The sequence below is a fragment of the Rhamphochromis sp. 'chilingali' genome (assembly GCF_963969265.1).
Source record: "Rhamphochromis sp. 'chilingali' genome assembly, chromosome: 3".
In the NCBI taxonomy this organism is placed as follows: domain Eukaryota; kingdom Metazoa; phylum Chordata; class Actinopteri; order Cichliformes; family Cichlidae; genus Rhamphochromis; species Rhamphochromis sp. 'chilingali'.
In genome coordinates, this window is record NC_137931.1 from 13,610,046 (window position 1) to 13,636,214 (window position 26,169).

Consider the following 26,169-nt stretch of genomic DNA (forward strand, 5'->3'; position numbering starts at 1 on the left):
AGCAACAACACTGAGCCTTCAGGGAGCACTATTGTCTCTTCTTCTCTCTCTCTTAGGTCATGAGTTTCCCTTCAGCATCCACATGAGTCATGTGAGATACTCTCAGGGAGGAGGCAGGGATGCTGCTGCTCCACCTGCAGACAGACTGAAGGCAGAGCAGCTGCAGGTGTACAAGCAGTTTCAGTTCATCCTCAAGCCTCGACCTGTTGAGCCGCCACAACAGCACACAGGTAAAATCATCCATTCTGTGTCAAAGAAATTCAAAATAAAAATTAGAGCATTACAATTTCATGCTTTCTGGGCTGCTGTCATCTCTTCAGATTTCTCTGGGAAGCCATTCAAAAGGAGGCGCTCGCTCATCGCCTGGGCCTTCTGGCGAGGCTCTTCCTCGAACCTGAATGAGCTGTCCCTCAGCACTGCACGAGGCTTTTTGTTCGGCCAGCCACTCAGCTCCGTTTGTGCAGGGGACACTCTGCCAAAGCCAGTCATGGTGAGCGTGTGCACTGAGTGACAGAAAGCACACATTTCATTTGGTTCATGGACGTTTTTATTGACATCTTACAGATCAGCATGAATGTAAATATTAACCTGAAATTTTAACCTGTTGATACAATCTTTGACACTTATTTTTGGGCAGTTTTCCCATTTTTCTTTGCAGAACCTCTCAAGCTCCATCAGGTTGGATGGGTAGTGTCAGTACACAGCTATTTTCAGAGCTCTCCAGAGTTGTTCAGTTGGATTCAAGTCTGAGCTCTGGGCGCTCAAGGACATTCACAGAGTGGTCCCAAAGCCACTCCTTTGTTATGGCTGTGTGCTTAGGTTGTTGTCCTGTTGCAAGATGAAGCTTTTCCCCAGTCTAAGGTCCAGAGTGCTCTGGTTTTCTGAAGCAGGTTATCATCAAGAATGTCTCTGTGCATTGCTGCATTCATCTTTCCCTCGACCCTGCTGCTATAAACATATTCCCACAGCATGTTACTGAAACCACCGTGCTTCACTTTAGGGATGGTATTGACCTGGTGATGGGCAGTGCCTGGTTTCTTCCAGACATGACACTTGGCATTCAGGTTAAAGAGTTCATCAGACCAGAAAACTTTGTTTCTCATAGTTTGAGTGTCTCTCAGGTGCCTTTTGGCAAACTCCAGGCCAGCTATCACGTGCTTCCATCTCGCTAATCTACACTGATGGATGCAAAGGTGGTTGTTCTCCTGGATGGGTCTCCTCTCTCCACAGAGCTGGAGCTTTGTCATAGTTACCATCGAGTTCTTGGTCACCTGTCTGACTAAGGCTTTTCTACCCTTATCTCTCAGAGTGGCCAGATTTAAGAAGAGTCTTCCTGGTTCCAAACTTCTTCCATTTATGGATCATGGAGGCCTCTGTGCTTATTGGGAACTTCCCCAGATCTCGGAGGTCTAAAGACAATTCTTTGGACTTGGTTTGTGCAATAAAAGAGCTTATTTTTAAGCATTGGCTGCATATTTTCACTGGCTTTGAGTTTGGGCCTTTTTCCTCATCTTGGCAAAGTAGGTATACAGCTCAATAACTCAATAACCTCAAATTTAAAAACTTTTTTAAAAAGTGTCCTAAAAAATTATGGTTTTGCTCAGATAAACAGTTTGATTCTCACATCCTGTGAGTTTATTTGCTTTGTGTCAAAGAAATGAGCTTCACTAGCTCATCAACTCGTATTGAACTCCTTTTATGAAATTCTGCACGTTCCTTCAGAGTGAATAGAAATGAACACCAGCATATTGCTAGCTGGGGCAAACAATGGACTTATACCCTACACTCAGTACAGAACCATGGCCTGACTTGTTTGTCCCACAACAACCAGGCTGGCTGGATTATGCACTTGAATTCGGAAGGGAGAAATAACAGCTGACAGCAATCTGCAATTTACTGACATCTAGTGGTGAGATTTTACACACTGTACCTTTAAAAAAATAAACAAGGATGCCCTCTCTAATTTTTATCTCTTCTCTCTCACAGGACATGTTGACGTTTCTGTACCACGAGGGTTCGTGGACACGTGGGATTTTCCGTCGGCCGGCAGGCGCCCGAGCTGTCAGGGAGCTGCGGGATGCTCTGGATGCTGGAGAATCTCAGCTTCCTCTGACGCGAGACCACATCTTCATCATAGCTGGAGTCTTTAAGGTGGGAGATTGGTTTACAGCACCATGGTGTGCTCTTTGTGTACGTGAATCTCTGACGCTTACTGACCCACATCTGTTAAGACGGCATTAATCAGCTTCTTCTGCATCTTTGTAGTGTACGCAGCTGCAGGACAGCCTGTTCATAGCAGAGGAGCATAGTACGCTTGTTAATATAATCTAGACTATAATCTTGTTTAATCTGGAGGGATAACAGAGCCTCTGTGCATGAGTGCTTAAACTCGACAACGTCTTCACACAGCGCATTCAGTGTTAATTCGAAATAATTCTGTGTTATTCAGTGTTAATTGTTACTTCCAATTAACACTGAATAATTTCTTGTAATAATTTCTCTACTTTATGTAAGAGGACTTTTTTACTCCGACTTAAACAGACCAACCAGAACCTACTGGATTCAGGAACAAAAGTTCTTCATACATGCACTCCCATCAATTAATCTGAATGTCTTTTTCACTGTTGTGCTGTTGCACAATTTCAGACTTGGGAATATGTATCTGTTGCAACAACAACATAGCACAGGACTGAATACATTGTCACATGAGCCAACGGGCACACTCAAGATTACAATGTGGATTTGTTTCCTAAGGCGCTCAACTCACTAAAGGATGATTAATTTGCAGAATGCCCTAAACCACCTATAGGTTCTTATCTACATCTATACAATCGGTGCTCCTGTAGCCTGCGTCATCTCCACAGCACCTACAAGCTAACAGGCTAGCTTACACAGCTTGACAACAAAGCAGTCGATAGTGATTTCAATTCAAGTACATTTAGCACAAAAGAAAAACTCTCAACTACAGCTACATTTCTATTACCCCATCACATCTTCACATCTCAACTGATAGAGACAAGTTTAATTTGAATGTGCAGTTAGATTCATCAACAGGGACACATGGGCTGTATATTCAGGGTCTGCAGCCTTAAAGTACGCAGCCTCAACGGTCCTCAAGGGCCGCGTACTCAAAGACGGAAGTGTGAGGCTTGTGAAATGGGATGGTCTAGCCTCCGTCGCGCTGCCCAGGTTGCCTAGCAACCATGATAGCTGGAAACGTGTGGTTGACAGAAATGAAGGAGAACATATTTTGTTCATTTGTTTGTTTGTTTCTACAAGAGCTTTGTGTGATTTAATAAGTATCTGAGGCTGAGACCACAGGACTGTAAAACATGATTGTTGGGCTTCATATCTGTACTGAACAATCATATAAGATTAGCTAGTAAATAACAAATAGTTAATGTTGTTCATGAGACTAAAGTCAGTGTAAATATGATATGGCCAATATTATAGTTATTATATTAATCATTATTAGTTATTGCAGCAGTGAGTTTGAACTCTCAAATCAAATCACTTCTATTGTCACATCACATGTGGAGGTACACTGGTACAGCACATGTGAGTGAAATTCATGTGAGTGAACTCTGTGTCAAATACTGAGCTTCAGTAAAGATTCAAGTTGCAGCTATTCATAAGTCCTAACACCTTAAATCTTCACTCAAAGACACTCAAGTATCTTTGACAGTGTATATATAGATGTATTATACATAAGAGACAAATGTTGTTCCTTCAGTATGTATCAGGGGTGCAAAGCCTCACAGATGATGTGCAGCAGTGGGTCCCTCAGTCTGTCCTCACTCTGGACACTTGCAGTTGTCACACATGGAAATCAAATGTGTGATAAGCTGCAGGATTCAAACACAAGTGTGACTTATAAATACATGTTCATACTTTTATTACACAACACAGAGAGAAAGAAACAGAGAGAGAGTGCAGCACAGACAGACAGGTGACAGTCTCAGGTGTATACACTGCTACAAACAGGAGGATTTAGTGTTTGTGTTATTACGAGTGCTAAACAAGAAGAGTTCCCAGATGGTACAGTGGACACATGTGTGACTCCTCTGATTAAAGCATCTTTCTTTCAGCTTGACGAATGAACCGTCAGCTCGTTCAAACACACATTTAAGTCCGTTTGGCTCGACACCACCGAACAGAGGCAGCAATATAACATAGCTAACATTAACAGTGCAGTGAATCGTACTTGTGCCGTGATATTCAGGACTGCAAACCGAGCAGCATCACTGACTTTCAGCTTGTTGTGTTTGTGGATATATCACTGACTTTAATTATCCACAAAATCATCACATTCTCTGTAAGATTAAGGTCAGCTATTGTATTATTATATTTTAAAGGCTTTAAAAGCAAGTAAAAGCTGAACGTACAAACATCGCTAATGGCAAATAAGTTTGCCGATATGTGGCCAACAGTAATGTTTTAACGTTCTTCATTATTAAACATTTGCACATAAATAAGTGACATAATATTCAGTACTTGGGGCGACCGTGGCTCAGGGGGTTGGGAATCGCATCTGTAACCGGAAGGTCGTCGGTTCGATCCCTGGGCTCTCTGTCCAGGTCGTTGTGTCCCTGGACAAGACACTTTACCCTACTTGCCTACTGGTGTTGGCCAGAGGGGCCGATGGCGCGATATGGCAGCCTCGCTTCTGTCAGTCTGCCCCAGGGCAGCTGTGGCTACAACTGTAGCTGCCTCCACCAGTGTATGAATGTGAGAGTGAATGAATAGTGGCATTGTAAAGCGCTTTGGGTGCCTTGAAAAGCGCTATATAAATCCAATCCATTATTATTATTATTATTAGTACTTACTTTTCACAGTTTACTCTTCGGCCGCTCCACAAAATTATCCACACCGACTGCCGCGCTATGAATTGTGGAATATGTTGGGCCACGAAGTCTACACTGCCACAGCCTTAAAATTCAGGGAAATGAAGGACGCATTTGAGGGCCGCATTTCGAGCAGCCTTTGAACTGGGACAGCCTTCGGCGCGCCACTGTGACGTAATCGGCCTTAAAATGAGGCCTTTAAGGCTGCAGACCCTGAATTGGGATACAGCCATGGAAAAGTTGCAGGACACCAACCCTCGAGGGTTTAGGGTGATACAGGTAGATATGTATCCACAAGATCAGAATAAAATGTCATTATGTTTTTTTGCATCAGGGTGTATTGCAATTTTCTTAAATTGCCCTTTTTTTATTGATTTTTTTTTTTTTTAAAGGGTTTTGAAACTGTTTGCTGTGAGTTTGTTGTGTGGTAAGCTCCTTCTAAGTATATTCAGAGTGCATGGTTTTGGCCCTTGGAGATCCAAGTTTGACACTTCAGATCACTCCTCTTTTTGATCTAAAATGACCCAATTATTCGGTTGAGAAACAGGTTGTCGTGGATTGGATGTATGATCTGTATGAACTCTTCAGAACTGTAATCAGAATGTGTGATTATGTAATGTTATAAAGGCTTGAGCTCGTTAGTGCCAAATAACAACAGTCAACTTAAGAGGCTTTATGTTATAAAGACCCCACAATAATAAAGAGAAAACCCCAACAATCACAGGACCCATATGAGCAAGCACTTGGCGACAGTGGGAAGGAAGATCTCCATCTTAACAGGAAGAAACTCCGGCACAACCAGGCTCAGGGAGGAGCAAAAGGGTTTCTTATGTGGAACAAAAAATTGTTCCTTTCACGATTGATATGTTCTTTCTTCTTTTACTGTTGGTGCATGCTTGTCTTTAGGATTTCCTGCGCAGCATCCCGGGCAGCTTGTTGAGCTGTGAGCTCCATGAAGACTGGATGGAGGTGCTGGAAGAAGAGGAGGAGGAGGAGGAGCAGGTGCAAGATGTACAGAGGTAACATACAACACGCTCTGTACTGCTTGAACATTAATCACAGGAGCTAAAACACATTTTACACAATCACTGTTTTGTCTCCCTGAAGGATGATTTGCCGGCTGCCCAAAGAGAACGCACTCCTGCTACGCTACCTGCTGGCTGTTCTTCACGGTATCCAAGGCAATGCCCAGGAGAACCAAATGACTACTTTTAATCTGTCAGTGTGCATTGCTCCCAGCATGCTCTGGCCACCTGGAGTGCCGTGTAGCCCTGAGGTGGAGGGAGAAGGAACCAAGAAGGTGAGTGTGGAAGATCAACAGCATCACATCAGAATTTTTGTTAGCAAAGTTTTGCTAAATGAATGCAATTGTGCCATACTGAGTCTCTCCTCAAGGCCCTGTTCAAAACAATTTCTCTAAGGTGAAATATCAATTTAACAGCTTTGCAAATTGACCCAAACCTCAGACAGAGTTTGTCACTCCTATGATGACTTTGACTCGTAGGATCAGTGCAACATAATTAAATACATCAGTCTGGGCAGCTTCACAGTTCACTCACAAGGAAAACATTATTTTTACCTGCAGACAACAAAAACAGTGACAAAGAGCAGAGAAGTTGCCACTTCAGATCTGCTGGTCTGGGGGAAAATATCTTCCTAATGGAGACTAGGATAAATGAACCCACGTTCAAGTCTTTACTATGTTAGTTACAGAACGTATTAAGTTGATTAAACAGTCAACTGAAAGTTGTTTTTGTGTTAGTCAGAGCAGCATAACACTAAACACCTTCAAGGTTTTCTTACTGGAATGTCTGCTTCATAGAGGCTGAAAGCTCTCATTTCCAACCAGTTTGACTTCTTGTTTTTGGGACGGGAACGGAGCAAAGTCTGAGAAATGTTCCACATAGTATGAAGTTTTGTAACATCAAGTAGCTGCTCAGATAATTGGCTTACTGTAAATGCTTAAAGTGCTTTCACGCAGCCTTGAAGACTGGCATTCCGACCTATGTTACTACACTGGCTTAGTATCCACTTTTCTCTGCCTGTAGGTTTGTAAGTTGGTGAAGTTCATGATTGAACACTGTCAGGAGATTCTCAGAGAGGATCCCTCCTCCCTGTTCGGAGGGCCTCCACAGAGACTCAACAGTGAGGAGATGGGAACAGGTACCCAAACAAATGAGACAAATGTTTGCTCAAGGCTAAACTCTCACAAGTTGGAGAGCCTTTAATGAACTTTCTGTTATCTTTATGTCTAATTCATCACCCTGAATAATTGTGTTGCCACTGAATGCTTGAATGCTTGTTTAAAATGTCTACAGTCTACAGTAATTGGTAAGAGTGCTATTATTTGACGGATAAAGTGTGTCTAATGGCATTTGAATTGATACATTTATGCATTGTATACTCATACAAGTTCCTCATGACATAGACATGGTATAAATATTTAAAGAAGGAGTGCCGAGCCCATTTGAGGGAGTGTAAACCAGGTTATTTTGATGTAGCTACAATTTACAGATGTCCACTAAATGAATCAGCTACAGACAATCATCAAGTTACTGCTAAGAGGGATGTGCTATGTTCAAAAGATTATAACCAATTGTGGCCACAAGATGACAGTATTTCAAAGGATAGATGCAAACATCCTGAGAACCGAGCAGAGTTCTGTTTGAGAAGAAAGGAGATAAACTGCTTTCACTTAGTACTTTTTAATTGAGGTCTATCTTTAGATTTCACTGGACAAGCACTAATTGCCTTGCTTGCCCAAAATAAATGCTACTTGATCAGGTAGACCAATATATTTATTCAAAGAAGAGTTACTTCATTACAAATGAGTCTGCTAATATAAACCTGAAATCTGTGTTTAAGAGCATACCTGTCAGCACACAGTGCTCTTGTGTTGGTTTTACTGCATGCCATGTGAGTCTACAGGTATTTATTAAAGTCAAAGAAAAGAAACAGACCCTAAAACCCTAAACAATGTATTGTAGCATTATCTAGCACTTTTAATCCGAATTCCATTAACAGCTGTATTTTAAAAGCTGTTTCGGTGTGTAATGTTATTTATTTTATGATCAAATACTAAAGATTTTTGTACAAAGTACATGGAAGTGCTTTGTGATGTTGCTAACCGTTGTGTGCACAGTGTTGAATAACAACATGAAGATGCTTTTGTGAGAGGCTCACAAAGGTTTTAAGTTAGGCTAGTAACGTTGTATCTTTGTGTCTTATATTCAGCAAATATTACTCTCCTCCCTCTGTAGCTCTCACGAACTTTTGTTCTGTTTCAAGAAGTATATTCCAGTTTCACTGAGGAGTGCAAGTACAGATTTGGTAAATTAAGGTGAATTAAGATAAAGGTGAACAAATGTCTTCACAGACAGTCAAGAACAAAGGACTTTGTGGTTTCTATAAAGGTCTCAGAAAACAAAAACATCACTGCATAGAGTATTTAACAATATTGTTTATGCTTCTTGTTTTCCACCCACCTACATACATCTCTTATAGTGTGTCCTCCTTCTCTTTTCTTCTTCTTATCCAATTATCCATAATTTTCCTGGGGATTATCAGAATCATGGATTTACCCTCTGACCGATTCATCCTATGACAGTCTCGAGAATGAGTTAGACAACAGCAGTGGTGGCTCACCAGGCCTTTGCAACAGAAGGTGCCTCCAGCCTAAACCCCTACAAGGCAGCTTGGACTCCATCCTCACATTCAGTGATTACGACCAGGATACTGCACCAGAACCAGGTCTCAATCCACTGGGAAGACACAGAAGACAGGAACTAGACCTCTCCAGCCCCAGGCAGGATGCAGCAACTGTGGACACCTCTTCCACCCTGGAGTCGCTGTCCCTAGAGGGTCGGAACATGCAGCGGCGGCGTTCAGAACCAGCTATAGCATATGTGGCCAAGTTTCGGCCATGCGCATCAGCCAGCACAGATGGTGTCACTGGTGAGGATGAAGACGGTGAGGAAGAGCTTTCCAAGGAGCCTAGCAACCACACAGTCACCAGAATGTACTCCAGAGTTCAAAATAGGAGGTATGGAGGTGAGTCTGGGTTGGAAGCCAGCTCCTCCAGCCTCTCATCCACCCCCACCTCCCCTGCACCAACCCGCTCCTCCCCTGATTCTCTAGACTCCCTAAGTGGTGACCAGACCTGGGCAACCAGAAGGGGCCTTTACCCAAAAAAGACGTATCTGCCATCCAACTCCTCCTCTGGATCTCTTTCCACCTCTGTCCCTTCTACACCCCTCACCATCAGCTCTGTACTGGCCTCCACTGAACATGCAGAGCAGGAGATTTGCCCCAAAAATTCCCCACCCAAAGAACCCGTCAGCTGGGGGACATTAATGGGCTGTAGGGGTCTCCACCCAAATTCATGGCTGAAGAAAGACCGGAGACTTTCACTCACCCAACAAGACAACTTGGAGAAGCAAGAAGAGGACAAGACTGCAGTAAGTGAAGCAGTGGTATGTGATGTTTTTATGTAAAACCACAGTTTGGGTGTAAAATCATTCAAATCCACATTTTCATCCCATATCATATTCAAAACAAAACATTTAAATGCAGTCCCATTTAAATGTTGTGTTCAATCATATGCCTTTGTTTTGAATTGCTTTTGGTCAGTGACATTTGACCTCTTCCAGTGGATTACAGTTCCTTATCCTCTTCCAGTAGTTGACCAGGGAACCTTTGTGTTCAAGTCACACACCCTTCCTTTCCTACCAGAATTTCAAAATGAATTTATGCAATCAAAAAATGTGAAGAATCAACCCGTGTGATTTAATGTCCTAAAAATCTTTCTGGATATTAAACATAGTTTAACATAAGTGGGGTTTTTTTTTTTAAACATAGTTTGTTAAAGAGGTAGTGAATGAAGTTCCGGCTGTACTTTGTACCTTTAAATGTATCCAGGCAAATCATTAAGATCTTGCTCTCTCATTTGAAATGTGGCCTCTAATTAGGAATGTTTCTTGAGGGAAAAAGATCTAAAAACATCTACGCCCACTGTTTAACTGCTACCCCAGAAGGTATTGTGTAATGCACTGCAACAACACACCACCAGAGGGCAGTATCAACCAGATGCTGTTAGTGAGCTGTGAAACATGGCAATAGCAAGTATTTTGACTTTAGTTCTGCTGTGTGGACTGCTTGCCTGTAAAAAGTTGTGATTAAGGAAGGTAACACTTTAAAAAATGGATCCTCATTTCAAGTTTCATGTCTTTATCCTGTTTTCCTTCTCTTACCCCAACCGGTCACAGCGGATGGCCCCGCCCTTCCCTGAGCCTGGTTCTGCCGGAGGTTTCTTCCTGTTAAAAGGGAGTTTTTCCTTCCCACTGTCGCCAAAGTGCTTGCTCATAGGGGGTCATATGATTGTTGGGTTTTCTCTGTTGCATTATTATAGGGTCTACCTTACAATACAAAGCACCTTGAACCAACTGTTGTTGTGATTTGGTGCTGTATAAATAAAATTTAATTGAATGGAATTGAAGTTTCGATCCAGAGAACCAAAGCCAAGTATATGCTTACCATTAGCAGCACTAGCACTAGCAGTTTAGTTATTTGTTCTGACAACCCTACAGTAGGAGTGTCAAACAATTAGGCACTTTTGTGGAGGACAAAAGGTTTAAACTTGTCCAGGCCTTAAACCTCACGTGTGTTCTCCCTAATAAATGCATAAAAATAAGGCTTTTATGAAAACACTGAATACAAAATTGCTTTCTTGAAAATGTAGAGTTCTGTACTGAATGTTATATAAAATAAACTATATGCAAAGTGTCTTTGAATGGCAGAGATGCAGAAATGTCTGCATGTAGCACAGAGCCATGGCACATCACAAGCAAGCACAAGCAGAAATCTTGGACTTATAATTTATGAACATTCATACTACACAAAGTCATTAAGCAATAAACAATTAAATGACAGAAAAGTTTCTGTTTTTCACCTTCTACTATAGAAACGTCTGGGTTTTTTTATGACTACAGTTAAAAAAATAACAAGACAAAAAAAACTGGACAGTCTGGGCGATCAGCTAAGAGAACCTTTTCTGTAATTTTACACATTTAATTCTTACAATTTAAGTCCAAATAGTTATGCTGACAGGTCTTCCTTTCTGACAGCAGCTTTCTCTTTATGATGCAGAAAAACAGTTAAATATGTGACTTCTTTACACTGACAGAAAGCAGCGTTTCAGTTGTCCGGCCCACTTAAGATCAAAGCGGGCTGTATGTGGCCCACCATGTAAACGTCTCACACCACTGACCTACAGGCAACCATTCACTTTGTCCAAAACCTTTTTGGGGGAGCTGTTTTGTGTGACAGGTGGCAGCTTAATACAAAAATGAAGTGCTGTATTACACTGGTGACATGAATGAGACAAACTAGTGTTTCTGGTGCCAGATAGCTGGAACATTTATTTGGATAACACCTCACCTAGCCTAGACTTTATCCTCTGCTGAACTTTATCCGAACACCACTGACACCCCTGATGTGTGGACCACTTTTGAATTGTGGTTAAAGGCTATAAAACTCCACACAGCTTGATGTTCCTGTGACTAAAGTTTAACGTGCACCCTTCAAACCTGAGACCGCTGGAGCGGTTAATTTTCAGTAAACCAATATGAATTATTACTCTGGATGAATGGATACTGCTTGTGTCCTTTTCAAGTTATTGCAGTGACTGTTGTGGGTTTTTCTTTCTATAATGGAAAGTTACCAACAGTTTTGTCCACGTCAAGGTTTGCCATAATTCAGTTCAATTTTATTTATATCCCTGTTGTATTGCATTATTACGAGTATTGATAATATTAGAAACTTTTTTGGACTGTTTGACCTAAAGCTGACCAAGTAACAGATGGAAGCAATATTCCCTCAGAAACTTGCCTGAACCAGCTCCCCTTACTGTATAAAGACTGTAAGATGGAGTTAGAAGAGCCTGAATGATGAATAGATGAACCTTAGAGGTTAGATTCTCTGGACTACATTAGCTCTCAAAGCTCAAGAACTAAAACTTCCAACAGTTGTTTATGTGATCTACCTTTGTCTCCACCCAGGGAGGGCCTTCTGATAAGTCGCTCACACCTGGGAAACCAGAAAAAGGAAAAGCAGGTGAGAAAGGAGCTGCAAACCTGATCTCAGGCAGCCAAACCAAACCCAGAACATCCTGTAGACCTCCCAAAGATGCAGGTGGAGCAGGAGGGAGCCATGTGAAGGGAAAAGCAGGGCTCCTCAAGCAGGACTCCTCCAGTCCCCCTTCACACTATCACTCTACAGGAAACCTCCAGTTCCCTAAATCTGCCTGGTTCCATTCCCCAGAGGCCCCAATAACTTTAAGACAGAAAAATCCCAGGAGTGATACCAGCGCCCAGAAGTGTGCTGTGCAAAGTGATGTGACTGAACAGAAGCAGCCATTGCCGTCTGTGTTTTACAAGCACGGGGGGCCATCACTGTCCCTATTCAAGCGACCCAAGTCTCAATCCACAGAGCAGGACCACAACGCCCGGCTATATCAGCGCCGCGGCTCCGAACCGGGACGTCAAGTTGTGGACCGAGCCGCCACCTTCACCCGGGCAAGGTTGCCCAGTGACCCGGGGTTGAAAGTGTCCGGGGTGGATTCACAAGGAGGCACATCAGAGGCCCGTTACTGCCTCTCCCCCTGTGCCACCAAAGCAGTGCGGGACTACTTCTCCTCTCACCCCCAAAGCAATCCCCAGAGCAGCCACCAGGTGGCGCTTGCCCTGGTGGAGGGCCGCAGGGAGTTGGTGAAGAGATGCAGCGATCCCACAGCAGAGCCAGACTTTGACCAGCTCCTGTTTGCTGAAGAATCCTACGTTTGATGAGTTGGTGAAAACAAACTGAAGTACAGCATCGCTCCAACAAGTGGAACAAACAGAGCATTTCAGTTTCAGCACAGTGGTCGTATCATAACCTTAAAATGAACTCCGTCATCACACACTAAGGCTTTGGTGTCACTGGGAGCATTTTGCTATCTGGAACACCACATGAAATGTAATCTGTTGGCTAAGGTGGACATGGAGCAAAAAGTAAAAGTGTGTTTGAGTTTTTGCTTAGTGCTTAATGCCAATAAAGTAAAGTGAATCTCCCCCTAACCCTTTGCTTAAATGTCCTAAAGGCTGGGTTTACACATGCAAAAAGTGTTCTAATGTATAACCAATAAGCTCAAATAACATTCATTCTGATCAAAGCAGAAAAATTTGTCTTGATTTTTTTTTATTTTTTCCAATGTACATCAGGCCAAAGTTAAAACCTGCCAATCTAAAACACACCTGGCATTGCCTTCTTCATAATGAACAAAGACTCACTCAGAGAAATGCCTTCTGGTTAACTGCAGCTCAGAAAAACTGTGTTGTTTTGGTTCAAGTCCCACCCAAGCAGCCTAAACAGATTATGGGCAACATGCAGTATTTGGTATCACATGTTACTTCAACCACAGTTTTGCAGAAAGCAGGTGGTACAATCATGTTTATTGAAATTAATAGTCATATTATAAATAGTGTAAATGCAGCCTGGGTACACACTGTGACTTTGCCTCTACGTTTTAATAGTCTGGTTCTGAACTACAGCTCAGTCTGTGTGTTGATCGGTAGTTTGGCTTCAGCTCAGTTGTTTACAATACTCAGAAGTATCGTAAATGTGTAGGTAGACTAGTTTGTGACATGTTGGAAAGGTATAAAAGCATGACATCATTCAGTATATTTAAACAAACCGTACGTGTATATCCTGTATATGTGAAGAATGCTCCCCAGAAATCAAGCATTGCTCGGGATCATGTCGACTGTTAGCAGCTTAACTATTTTCCAGCGTTAATGCTTTTTAGTGAACAGATGTAGTGTTTGGATAAATATTAACATGGAGACGTTTCTGATTACAGTCAGCTGAGCAGTTCATTTCTAATGCTTCTTGGCATTAACACTCACATCAGCCTGCTGTGATACTGACGACTGCAGCAGCAACATTTAGAGCTTCTTGTTTTGTTTTTGTTGCCAACAATGCTGTTCACATAAGCCTGTACTGATTGAAATTAATCATGTTTTATGAGCTTTACATCTTATGCAGCTTAAAACACCGAAACAGGCCACAGGACTGTTGCTTCCTAATATTGTCTACTGCCTCCTTGTTATATATGTACATGTATTTATACGCTGTCACTATACTTTTGCATATGCAAATAAAATGAGCTGAAATTAATTGTGTGCTTACTGCTTTAATTTGGGGAGATTTCATGGGAATGGATCCCTTTGTCCTTTTTTCTTTGTACAAACAGCACATTTAACGTGACATTAAAGAACCAACAGTTCAGCACGCTGTTAGAAAGAGGAAGTTTTATTATTTTTCTTTCATTGTTTAACGCAGATGGTTGTGTGTACACAAACAAGATGAAATTGTTAAGGTTACATGAAGAATCTGATCAAAAATAACAAACATTTTTCAGGGGACAGCAGAAGAAATCTGTAAGGTGTTGAACTTCTTGTTGTTCAATACATGAACATTTCAGTGAGGCGTACCACCTTTTCCTTCAGCCTTGTTGAGTCGACATTTATGGAAGTCCAAAAATACCAAAATCAAAAAGTTCCGAAAAAAAAAAAAAAATTCCAGTAAATGCAACAAAACTATTAAAGTGTTTAGAAAAACTGACAAAATTGGCATAATTTTTTTTTTTTTTAAATACCTGACACTTTGAACTGAAATCAGTCAAAGTGTGATATGGGAGGTTTATGATTCTACATGATTTTACATACCAAGTCACATTTCTTTTGGCAGTTTGGGTCCTCCGCCAACATGACTAACTGTTCATGTGAGGAAGTGTGTACATTTCCAGAAGGTCCAGCTCTGTGCTGAGATATAAACGTGAGCTCACATTGTAAATTTAGTCACAATTAGGAAGTTGGGCAGGAAGAAAAGGTACAACAAGTAAGTAACGTTTTTATTATTTTTTTTCCCCAGGCAGTGATTCAAATAAACAGAACAGACAGCAGTTTATATCTCATAAATATTTTGATTCCACACTAAGGGCTGCAGGTTTCTCCTGTAAGCCGAGCATTACAGCCTTGTTAGTCTAAAAAATCTTGCGTACTGCAGGTTTACATTCTATAAAAAAATTAATTTGAAAGTCAAAGTTGCATACTTGAGCTTCCTGGTTTTTGAGAGCTCACTTTAGTAGGCTATGACTTTATTATTAAAAGAAAGTGGGAAAGAGTTCTATGGCAGCCCACAGCAGTACTGACAGATTCCACCTACCATCGTCTCTGTGCGCATGTGTTGTACCCTCACTTTCTACACTCATGTTCTCAGCCACATGTTTCCTGTTAAGATGATCCATCTTTGGTCTGTCGGATGTCGGCTACACTCTCTGGAACCCTGGCTACCATTCCCTCCAGAGACTTCGTCAAGCAGATCTGGCAACCCAGACGAGATCTGCAAAGGGGAGGGGAGATGAGAAGCATGTTAAATTCAAGTCTGATGAAGGATGCTTCTCATTTTTAGACAGCCATGAATGTGCCATTTGCTTTGAAACTGAAAGCTGCTTTAACAACAGTGTCCAACATTGTTTGCAAATAAAGCTGATATCCCAAGTGAAAGAAAGCTCTCATGTTTAGTCCTTTGTCTCTCAATGATTAACTGATCAGCCCTGACAAATCCACCAGAACTGATTCTTCTGCATCAGCCAGGCTGTAGGACTACTGTGATAAAAGCTTCAGCCTCTAATCATTTATCCAATCACTTGCCTTCAATTAACACAAAAAGAAAGAATGAATCACACAAAAGCTGACATAGCCAAGATCCACGTTCTCCAAACACTATTTAAAACATGGCCTTGCAGTTATATAAGCAGAGTGTCGATAAACTATCACATCAATTAAAATCAGTGTAATGACAGTTTAGCACAGTGGCCTTGTGAGTGTTCACGTGTGCTTCCTTACGTGTCAGTCAGGCCGTAGGCTAAGTCTAGCATGTCCATTTCCTCGTCTGTGATGGGCCCCAGCTTCTTATACATCTCCTCATCAAAGATCAGATGGCATGTGGAGCACGCCAGTGTTCCCTCGCACGCTCCTACAACACACACACACCTTTAGAACTCCACACAATGGATGAGAAGTAGCTCACGCACATACATGCAGCTCTCTGATAAGTCCAGGCCTGTGAAACTCGCTCTGTGCGTACCAAAACCATCAAAGTCGAGGTCTTCATTGATGACAACGTCTAGCAGAGAATCTCCAGGCAATCCCTTCACTGTGATCTTCTCCCCGTCTCGGTTGATGAAGTTGATCGTCACCTTGTTGTCCGATCTGAGACAAAAAAAACCATGACCTTAGTTTGATTGACAGGAACACTGGAACCCAACTGTTGGACTGATAAACTTACAGGTTTTACGTATTTTACGTACGTTATCCAGTTTCCCCTACATAGCACTGCACAGTCCAACTGCCAGAGGTCACTGCCCTCTGGTGGCCACTACTGATAGTTACATTCAAGTCAAAAGATGCCTCAGTGCTCTAAAGAGAACATCTACTGTTCCTTATTTTCTGTCATATACTGTTACTGTGGTGGAGACTCATATTATGACCAACAGCTACAGATAATGAGATCCCTAAAATTTCATCTCATGTAAACTGCATCATACAAGCTCCGCCCACCTGCATCCTAAAGAATAAGAGTAAAGAAACACACACAAAGAGATCATGAACTTGTTTAACCATCCATCCTTCTCTGGTTATCATTTTCAGGGTTGCGGGGTCTATTCCATGATATCCAATATTTAACTACATTTACAGCATAAGGCCACAATGAAGGAACAGCAGGGACCTAAAAATAACACGTACAAATGAATTTTCCTGTCTATCACTCTAAGAGAAAACTACAGCACAAACTTTGCCAAGTCCCAAGTTTTAGTCTAAAAACTGATACCGGATGCCAACACTGAGGTCAACCTATTATGCTAATTTCTAAACTTATAATTTCATTATTCGATAATGAGTAAATACTCATCATTTACATTATACTGGTCCATAGTGAAGCTCATTAAGTCATCCTGAAATAAGCTTGTCTAGCTCTCTTTAACCACCTTTCTTCTGCATGGTGGGGGGTATATGTGTGCTGTGCACTGAAGACTTGTGTGCATGAAATCAGCACTTTTATTCTCTGCTATTTACAATCAATTCCATTTTATTTATATATCACCAAAACACAGTAACAGTTTCCTCAAGGTTATATAGTAAAGACCCTAAAATAATACAGAAAACCCCAACAATCAGACGACCCCCTATGAGCAAGCAGTTGGTGACAGTAGGAAGTAGGAGGCTGAGGGAGGGCGGCCATCTGCTGCAACCAATCTAATTACAGTTCTGTGTAAAAGTCTTAAGCTACCCTCCATGTTTATTTTATTTTGCTTCCAAGGAGCCAGACTTGTCATTTTCACAGCAGTTCTTCAGATTTTCTGAAGGTCTTTCAAAGTTTGCTTTGGCTGCTCTCTCACTCATTTTCAGTCCAGACCTTGTAACTGACACAGGACCTGATAGATGGACCTTCATCCATCTACTGTCCAATGAAGCCTCATCACAAAAGCTCTCAGTGTAAATGTGGCTGTCACAAAGAAGCCGTTCTTAAGGAAGAGACAGGGAGAAAAGACTGGGGTACTTCAAGTTACACAAGAACCTGAGTGAAAAATCAATAAATCAGTACACCCATTTCTCATATTCCTACAATTTTTTTAAATGACAGATAGCTTAATGCTTTTATTTTGTTGCAATTAAATTCCCAACATCATACCAATTTCTCCCTTCATGCTTCTCTTCGGGAGGTGAAGTGTGGGTTAATTTAGGTTAAGATCTGGTTAAAGTCCTCTCTTAATAAAGGACTTCTCCAGATTAGCTCTCTGTAAACTGGCAAACAATAACTTTTTGTAGACTTCTGCTCGTTCTGCAAATTCCATTCAGGCTTTCAGATTTTTACAGCTGATGAGTGCAAATTGCAGTATGACCTCTCGCTGTTCTCCAAGCCTTATTGTTGCCATCCTTGGACAAGCCAATCCATGTAATACATGTAGCTCAGTGCAAGAGGTTTCATTCCTTTTCAGGATGTTCTGTACTGACATAGTGGCTGTGCCCAGTGTGTCTGAAAATCCTGTGATGGACTTTCCTGCTTTTAAATGGCCCTGCTGTTTTGACACTTTTGAGGATGGATGGATGGATGGATATGGCACAAATATATAAAATGCAATCGATCGCTTTACTTTCTAAAATTTCCCATTTATAAGTCCTTTATGGTCTGAGATTTCAAGGAAAGTGCATGTCAGGTTACAATGTAGTTTCAGAGGGGTTTGGGGTAATGACGTACCTACGACATAGATTTAACGCACAAGCCCCCTATAATCCGCTTTAAAAACAAAACCTTGTTCATGCTCTTTCCTGAAAGGGCCCTGCACTGCACGACCTCTCAGGACAAACACACTCGCACTTGGCATCAATCACGTTAAACTGGTTAGTTAAGGGAGGGCGACGTGAGGACACAAGGACAGTGTCAGTCAGTTTAAGGCAAGCCTGGAGAAAAAAAAAAAACCTTCAACCTAAGCACAAGGTCAACAGTCATGGTGCGCTCCAACAGGGTGGCTGGCACTGGGAAGTCCAGCTGTGGTAAGAGCCTTGTACCTGAGTGGGAAGATGGCTCACTTTCACCTTGGGGACACGTGAGGCTTCAGCCTGCTCCTAAGAACATCAGCTGCACACGTGTGGTGTTCTTAATCACTTTGACTTCAAGCACCACTTTTTCTAGGAACTAATATTAAGACTCATCTTGCCTCATCAACCCAATTACACACTCACATATATTTTACTACACATTTCGCCCCTCAGTATTTCAACACATATTGGAATATTGGCACATTTAAGTTGCAAATTAGTTCTCCTGAGACCTAAAAGCACGTAGACTTTCCTCTCCTTTGCTTTCTCCCCGCTTGTCCATTTAAACTGACTTAAAGTAAATGGCCCACCGCTAGGCTGGAATTTAAGTGTTTCTGCTTTGTCGTTTTGAAAAACAACATGAGCCTAGTTTCAAATGTTTTGAAACAGCACGACACAAAACACCCTGCTCTGTGAAAGGGACATTCTTTTCTACATGATTTTGCATGCCAGGAATGCGCTGGAAAGAAGAGCCCCAATAAATTGCACATTTTTTGACTGGAGTTTGGCGTGCGGCTCAATCCATCACCAGGTTAGGGAGTCCTGTTAATAGTAGGTGTTTTAGTAAAATAACCTACCTGAGAGGCTGAGTGCCGATGGAAAAACTCCTTTGTTTCGTAGGCCAGGTTACTGCCGACGCCTTCCTCGAATATTCACGTAGACTATTCTGAACCAGCCGTCTTAACGTTGTTACCAAAGCCATTTGAAGCACAAAAATGAAGCTGGAAAAATAGCGGAGAGGATTTACGAGCTGCGAATGGCAGACACCTGTCGAGCGCGTAACTTCTCAGCAGAGACCTAAAGAAGTTTGACTGAACCGATCGAGCAGGCTAGTGGGGCTAGCTTGTTTTAGCTGCAAAAAGTCACTCTGTCACTGTCATTGCATAACGTGAAACATATGGCAACTGCTTGTTGTCTAAGACCCCAAATCAATCACCTGACAACGCAGTGGAGCACCAATGATACTCCACAACAAAACACAAAGTTGACAGATAACTATCAACACCGCCCAGGGTTATGCAGTCAAATCGCAAACATGACTCTCTGTGTGTAGTTCCTGACAAAGATCAATCAGGCACAGTACAACTTCCTGCCATGTCGTCAAAATAAAAGTTTTAGCTACTAACATATTGTGTCCATCTATGGATAATAATTTGATACCCACAGTTTAAAATAAAATAAGACCGTTATCCTAGTGGGAGTTAATAAAAAACAAACGTCTTGGCTTCCCTTCATGATTAGAAATGTATTATTTTGCTTTTAGTTTGAAAGTCATTGGCGCTAACTTGATTCCGGTAAGAACAAACGTCCCCGTGCCCGCTTACGTGTGTAAGCGGGCACGTGTGTAAACTAGCCAATCAAACTGTACTAACGCTCGTTTTAAATTACCGCGTCAGCCGGTAGTGCGGAGTTAGCACGTCTCCGAGTGGAGGGCTGCTTACGGAGTCACCGCCCCGCCGTGTGTGTGAGTATAGACATCTAGAAAGTTCAGTGTGTTTCCTAATAAAGGTCAAATCCTTCACGCGTTACTCTGACCAGCGAAGAAGCGCAGTGATGTCAAAAATGACCTTGAACTTTTGAACTGTTTTTTAAATCATCTTTGAAGCACCACGAGTTCACGAGAGATATTAAATCTGAGGCATTTCAGAAGAATCAAGTTAGAAGTTACTCGCTTTTTAATCATTGCTAATAAAAAGTGAATATTAACCACCATCTACACCCCATGTCCTGATGGCTACATGGTTACAAAGTTGAACAAGCGCTCTACACCAACATCAAAGGTCTGTGAAATACCTCAGTCACCCCCAAAACAACCTTTAGTGGCCTCCAGCGTCACGTTTACCATCTGTTGTAACGTCTCTCTCTGTCCACATTCACAAATATTGATTGAGCTCCCTTGATTAAACCAAGTGCTATTCACCCTTCACATGCTTGCATGCCCTAGAAAACAGAATGCATACAGTATCATAGGATGTCAAGGAAAACTAGGTGTTTGATAACTTTGGGTCAGAGGCCAGTGGCTGACAGTGACAGCCAACATTTAGTGCTGAGTTCAAATCTTTATCAGTTTAGAGTGAAGGCAAAGGTCATCAAATATCAGTCAATAAAGAGCTACAGGAGATTTAGATTAGATTAATCAGTAATCTCTTTAAAAAGGTTTATGACCAAGAAAGACACATATTAATAGGTGGCCTTTTCTTTCTGAACTGCTGCAGCATTCCTCATTACAGCCTCAGGTAAGCAGGATACAAACGAGGTTAAAAACAACTCCGTTAAGGAGAGCCTGGATACATTTGTAGGTTGTATAGGCTTATGAAGAAGAAGTAAAACATTTTCTTCCAATTTCCTTACAGGATGTTCAAGTTAGTGCTACTGCTCCTGGCACTGTCAGGTAAGATCTCACTGCCTTCACCTTTCACTGGTGCAGTAAAACTTGCCTATTTATTTGTGGCTAGATATTTGTTTCATATCATTACTGCTCACCTAATTTTCAGATGATGTGTTTCTGAGGCAAATGTTGTTGCCAAGTCGCAACAACAGTTGCCTCAGGTGCTTTATATTGTAATGTTAAGACCCTGCAATAATAGAGAGAAACCCCAACAATTAAACAACCCCCTTTGAGTAAGCACTTCGTTATGGTGGGAAGGAAAAGCTCCCTTTTAACAGGGAGAAACCCCCTGCAGAACGAGGCTCATGTGGCGGCAGCAATTTTACGCAACCGCTTGGGGGTAATGGGAGAAAGACAGGACAAAAGATGCACTGTGGAAGAGAGGCCGAGATTAATAATGACTAATGTTTAAATGCAGAACGCTTTCTTAAGCCTAATCTTCAACATAAAGAAGGTTACAGTCTCCCGAATCCTTGGGGAAGAGGGGCCTATTTCTCTACATATCAGTTTATGATGAGTTCATGAAATAAGTGCAAAATACAGAACAGATTTTATCTTAGAATCATGCAATTCCGACACAGCAGATCTAGATATAAAAACATTTTGATATCCAAACTTCCATCCCTATATTTCAATTATCTTTAAAAACTAATACAATTATGTGAAACATCAGTAGGGTTCAGTCAATATATTAACTTTCCTGGCTGGTCAGTGTCAAATGTTTTATTTATTTTGAGGTGTCCTTGACATAATTAATGTTGGCTCTGTTGTTTCTTGCCTTGGCAGCAAAACAACTGACAGTAAACATTCTGTAGTTCCCTAATGGAAGTACAGAACGTAGACTTTGACCGTTATCATTGATTTATCACACTGTTAAAGAAAGGTCGTGGCCTATATATCAGCATTGCACAATAGTTAATAATTGACCTAAAAGGCCACACATTTATGTATCCATCAACTGGCAAGCTTAGTGCTATAATGTTAATCAAGTCGAACACCAGTGTCGAAGGCAGGGTGTGCAAATGCAGCTTCATGTATATTATAGTTATATAGTGTAACTGTAATCCTTTGCAGGCCTCCAAGCTGTCCCAATCAAAACCCCTAGAGGTTTGAAGAAGTCATCAAGTGATGTCCATCAATTCCTTCCTGATGGCTTTAGACAAGGTACAGAGCTTACTTTTACCTCCTACCTACATGATCCTACTGACACAGGCCAATTTGGCCAAGACTGAAATATCTCAACAACTTTTGGTTGGATTCAAATTACATTTTTCACATTTATTCACGTTCCCCAGTGAATGAATCCAAATGGTTAATGGTTAATGGTCATCCTCTATTAGGGCAGCCAGTAGCTGACATCTCAAGAACTAACATATTATCCTCTCAAATTTGGTAGAGCTATTGAGCCCCCTCAGGATGATTTTTTTTATTGTAATGACTCTTTGCCTTTCTATTCAGTCCCAGGACATTATTGAGGTTTAACTAAAAATAAATTGTTAGGTATTTTTTCATCATGAACAAAGAAATGAACATGATAACCTGTTTAACATGATTTTGATCACATTTAGCTTAGCGAATGTACCCTCTAAGTCACCTCTAGAGTATCGTTATGATTTTAGAAGCTTGTTTACTTCCAATGTCTTTTGTCTTTCAGCCGATGCTGATGTTCCGGTCCAAAGGAGTGGTGGTAGTTGGGTCCGTGTGGAAAATCCTTCTCATCTCCCAGATGGTTTCAGGCAGGGAACCGAACCCTCTATGAAAGTCAGAGATGGCTTCAGGCAGGGAACCGAACCCTTTATGAAACTCAGAGATGGCTTCAGGCAGGGAACCGAACCCTTTTTGAAACTCAGAGATGGCTTCAGGCAGGGAACCGAACCCTTTATGAAACTCAGAGATGGCTTCAGGCAGGGAACCGAACCCTTTATGAAACTCCAAGATGGCTTCAGGCAGGGAACCGAACCCTTTATGAAACTCAGAGATGGTTTCAGACAGGGAACCGAACCATTTCTGCCTCTCCAAAGAGGCTTCAGACAGGGAACCGAACCCTTTATGAAACTCAGAGATGGCTTCAGGCAGGGAACCGAACCCTTTATGAAACTCAGAGATGGTTTCAGACAGGGAACCGAACCATTTCTGCCTCTCCAAAGAGGCTTCAGACAGGGAACCGAGCCCTTTTACAGCTTCATCCAAAGAGCAAAAGTGGCATGTCAGGGGGAGATTATCAACAACAAGTGCTATGAGTTCAACCCTACACCGCTGTCCTTCAAGGATGCTCAGGTTAGACTATGTACCATTCCAAAAACATATAAAAAGCTAATCCCCTGTTCATTTAAAGGATGTAAATTAAATGTTTCTCAATCTACAGGCCAAATGCAGAACTCTTGCCCCACATGCCGAGCTTGCTTCTGTAACCAGTGGTGATCTGCATTCCCATCTGATTTCCCTGGTGACCATGGGTGGTAAGAAGAGCCCTGTGCTAACCTGGCTGGGAGCCACAGTCACGGCAAGTTTATCATGTTAATTGGCGACCTATATAGGTATATAAGGTTTTCTCAAAACATGTGGTGCTAAAACAACAGTGTGTTTTTCAGGGTGTTCTCTACTTACTTATACCACAATTTTACTCCAGTTCTTAGTGGCTGTAATGCCAGCAGTCTGGTCATGAGCTGTGTCAATGAATGGAGGCCAAGGAGAGTGTCATCAGATATCTTATCAGCAGGACTGATAGTGTTATTCTTACCTTGATGAGACATTGACCTTCAAACTTTTATCTTAAAGTATTGCAATTGTTGTGTCCTGTGACTAAGTGATGTTTTAAAACAAGTGAAGTGGTAATATGGTCATATTAGCCATACTTTTCTTCATAGAAAGGGTCTCATATGCTAACATTTTATTTTTATTGACAGTTTACAAACAATTGGGTTATTTAAGACTACATTTTGTTTTAACCTTTCATATGTATTCTGCACTCCACAGAACCAAGAGGCGTCATGGGTGGACGGGTCAGAGTGGGGTTTTAGCGACTGGATGCCAGGCCACCCCAACATTCACACTGACAAACCTGTCTGTGTGGAGATGTTTGAGCTAGGTAAGAACCACGCTACTCTCACACTAATTACTAATTTATTCCAGCATTTTCCAGAGAGTAACTTTGAAACACCTCTGCTTTAAATTCAATTCAGTTTTATTTTTATAGTGCCAGCTTGCAGCAACAGTTGCCTTGAAGGCTCTTTATGTTGTAAGATAAAGACCCCACCATAATACAGCACTTTTGTGTTGTAGCTACAGCCTCACTTAATTTGGTGTGAGTTGTTAGGTAATGGCATTGAACTTTAGACCTCGATATTGCCGTTTTATGCTTTAATAGCCTGCTTGCAAAAGTACAGTACTGTTTTATACACTGCTCAAAAAAATTAAAGCAACACTTTGGTAACACATCAGATAAGATTAGATCTATACTGATATGGACTGGTTAATGTGTTAGGAATGAAGGGATGCACGTCGTTTCATGGAATTGAAAATTACCAACCTACAGGGGGCTAAATTCAAAGCCACACCAAAATATCAAAGTAATTAATTGCAGTACCTCAGAACGGCAATCTGTAGTTTGTATTGGCTTGTAAGCATACCTGACAATGCTAGGGAAATGCTCTTAATGAGATGACATTTGGGGGCTGGGTATGACTGAGCTCCTGGACAGCCTTAGGTACAACCTGGCAGCATCTAATGGATGAAAACATAAAGTCCCCACGGTGTTCTGTCGGATTTAGGTCAGGCAAGTGAGAGTATGCAGAACTGCCTGCATACTCTCATCACAGGCCAGGAGGAATCCAGGACCCAATGCACCAGTATAGATCTGACAGTGGACCCAAGTATTTCATCCTAATCTGTAATGGCAGTCAGGGTGCCTTTGCCAAGTCTGTAGAGGTCTGTGTGCCTCTCTCGACCCACCACCAAACTTGTCATTCAGAATGATGTTACAGCAACGTTCTCCAGGCGCTTTCACATATGTCACATGTGCTCAGGGTTTCATCTGTGAAAAACACAGGGCACCAGTGGCGGATCTGCCAATTCTGGCATTTTGTGGCAAATATCAATCAGGCTCCATGGTGCTGAGGAGTGACCGGGGTCCACTAAAGGACGTCAGGCCATTAGACCACCCTCATGAAGTCCGTTTGTGATTGTTTGGACAGAGACATTTACACCAGTGACCTGCTGGAGGTCATTTTGTAGCTCTAACAGTGCTCATGCCATTCCTCCTTCACAAAAGAGCAGATATCAGTCTTTCTTAAGGGGTAATGGCCTTCCCCTGCCCTGTCCAGCCCTCCTAGAGTAACTGTCTGTCTCCTGAAATCTCGTCCATGCTTCAGACTGTGCTGGGAGACACACCAAGCCTTCCGGCAATGGCGTGATTGATGGGCCATCCTGGAGGAATTGGACTGCCTGTTCAACCTCCGTAGGGTCCAAGTCTCACCTAATTCTAGCTGTAGTGACACTGAGCCTAGCTAAATGCAAAACTAGTGAAAAATAGTAAAAAAAACATCAGTGGTCTCCAGCTGTGAAAACATTCCTTTTTTTAGCAGTTGTTTCATTGTTGCCCCTGTTGTTAAACACCAAGCAGTTGAAGCTGATTAACAAGCCCCTCTGCTACCGAACTGACCAGACCAAAAGTTTAGCTGACTTGATTAAGGAGTGTTCATTTCATTTTTTTGAGCAGCGTTTGAATTATGGATTCTACCACTGAAAGGCAGTGGTTCTATATTATAACTTTTCCCGCCTCAAATTGTAAGAGACTTAAAAATAATAATAGTTTGCCAACTAAAATGCCTGATCTTCTTATTCATCTCAGTCATGAGTGCTATATTAGACAAGGGTTCCTTTTGTGAGGCATGTGTCATAAAAGCACCTTTTAAACAAAGCTTTATAGAGTACTGTCTGTGTCACATAAAATTGATAAGACACCTAATAAAAAACTGGGATTATCTTTATCCTGCTGGACTAATCTACTATGATCCTTTTCCTATCCACACTGCAGACAACAGCCGGTGGACTACTGCCAACTGTGATCTGAAGAGAGCGTCCATCTGTACGTACATGATTCCTACGTAAGAGAAATCGCAAAGAAGCAACGTGAGACGGGCTCGCGGGTATCATTTCCTACGATACCTTTGTGTTCCCTGCCACAAGCTGATTGTGCATTCTTGAATAAAAACACAGCATATTACTCATCTGTGCGTTT

The 26,169-nt window shown here is 41.8% G+C and overlaps 3 protein-coding genes across 4 annotated transcripts; 2 read left to right on the forward strand and 1 right to left on the reverse strand.

The window, feature by feature from the left end:
* Nucleotides 1–446: 446 nt before the first annotated feature.
* Nucleotides 447–14,067, forward strand: LOC308393466 (uncharacterized protein). 2 transcript variants are annotated; one of them, XM_080877239.1, is made up of 8 exons: nucleotides 447–490; nucleotides 1,832–1,909; nucleotides 1,987–2,151; nucleotides 5,751–5,863; nucleotides 5,952–6,144; nucleotides 6,893–7,007; nucleotides 8,412–9,316; nucleotides 11,900–14,067. In XM_080877239.1, the coding sequence occupies exons 3-8, from the start codon at nucleotides 1,990–1,992 to the stop codon at nucleotides 12,680–12,682; spliced, it is 2,271 nt and encodes a 756-aa protein (XP_080733365.1). In that variant the 5' UTR covers nucleotides 447–490; nucleotides 1,832–1,909; nucleotides 1,987–1,989; the 3' UTR covers nucleotides 12,683–14,067. The 2 variants fall into 2 exon arrangements, with proteins under 2 accessions (XP_080733365.1, XP_080733364.1); XM_080877238.1 differs by lacking the exon at nucleotides 447–490 and having other exon boundaries at nucleotides 509–2,151.
* A 702-nt stretch (nucleotides 14,068–14,769) lies between these two features.
* On the reverse strand, nucleotides 14,770–19,597 carry LOC308393471 (adrenodoxin-like). Its single transcript, XM_080877246.1, has 4 exons — nucleotides 19,120–19,597; nucleotides 16,029–16,153; nucleotides 15,788–15,917; nucleotides 14,770–15,281 (listed from the first exon to the last, which is right to left on the reverse strand). The coding sequence occupies exons 1-4, from the start codon at nucleotides 19,242–19,244 to the stop codon at nucleotides 15,173–15,175; spliced, it is 489 nt and encodes a 162-aa protein (XP_080733372.1). The 5' UTR covers nucleotides 19,245–19,597; the 3' UTR covers nucleotides 14,770–15,172.
* Nucleotides 19,598–20,313: 716 nt separating this feature from the next.
* Nucleotides 20,314–26,139, forward strand: LOC308393455 (uncharacterized protein). Its single transcript, XM_080877224.1, has 7 exons — nucleotides 20,314–20,322; nucleotides 20,896–20,933; nucleotides 22,005–22,094; nucleotides 22,585–23,207; nucleotides 23,296–23,433; nucleotides 23,907–24,018; nucleotides 25,966–26,139. The coding sequence occupies exons 2-7, from the start codon at nucleotides 20,897–20,899 to the stop codon at nucleotides 26,037–26,039; spliced, it is 1,074 nt and encodes a 357-aa protein (XP_080733350.1). The 5' UTR covers nucleotides 20,314–20,322; nucleotide 20,896; the 3' UTR covers nucleotides 26,040–26,139.
* Nucleotides 26,140–26,169: the final 30 nt, after the last annotated feature.

What these genes read in the sequence shown, in the direction of transcription:
- LOC308393466 (XM_080877238.1), top strand. Translation starts at nt 1,951, where the DNA reads ATGCCCTCTCTAATTTTTATCTCTTCTCTCTCACAGGACATGTTGACG. An exon ending in CAGGTGCAAGATGTACAGAG is followed by an intron (nt 5,864 to 5,951) that starts GTAACATACAAC and finishes GTCTCCCTGAAG; the next exon opens with GATGATTTGCCGGCTGCCCA. An exon ending in AGGGAGAAGGAACCAAGAAG is followed by an intron (nt 6,145 to 6,892) that starts GTGAGTGTGGAA and finishes CTCTGCCTGTAG; the next exon opens with GTTTGTAAGTTGGTGAAGTT.
- LOC308393471 (XM_080877246.1), bottom strand. Translation starts at nt 19,244, where the DNA reads ATGGCTTTGGTAACAACGTTAAGACGGCTGGTTCAGAATAGTCTACGT. An exon ending in CCTCGACTTTGATGGTTTTG is followed by an intron (nt 15,918 to 16,028) that starts GTACGCACAGAG and finishes TGTGTGTTGTAG; the next exon opens with GAGCGTGCGAGGGAACACTG. An exon ending in GCCTACGGCCTGACTGACAC is followed by an intron (nt 15,282 to 15,787) that starts GTAAGGAAGCAC and finishes TCCCCTTTGCAG; the next exon opens with ATCTCGTCTGGGTTGCCAGA.
- LOC308393455 (XM_080877224.1), top strand. Translation starts at nt 20,897, where the DNA reads ATGTTCAAGTTAGTGCTACTGCTCCTGGCACTGTCAG. An exon ending in GGCTGGGAGCCACAGTCACG is followed by an intron (nt 23,434 to 23,906) that starts GCAAGTTTATCA and finishes TGCACTCCACAG; the next exon opens with AACCAAGAGGCGTCATGGGT. An exon ending in TGTGGAGATGTTTGAGCTAG is followed by an intron (nt 24,019 to 25,965) that starts GTAAGAACCACG and finishes TCCACACTGCAG; the next exon opens with ACAACAGCCGGTGGACTACT.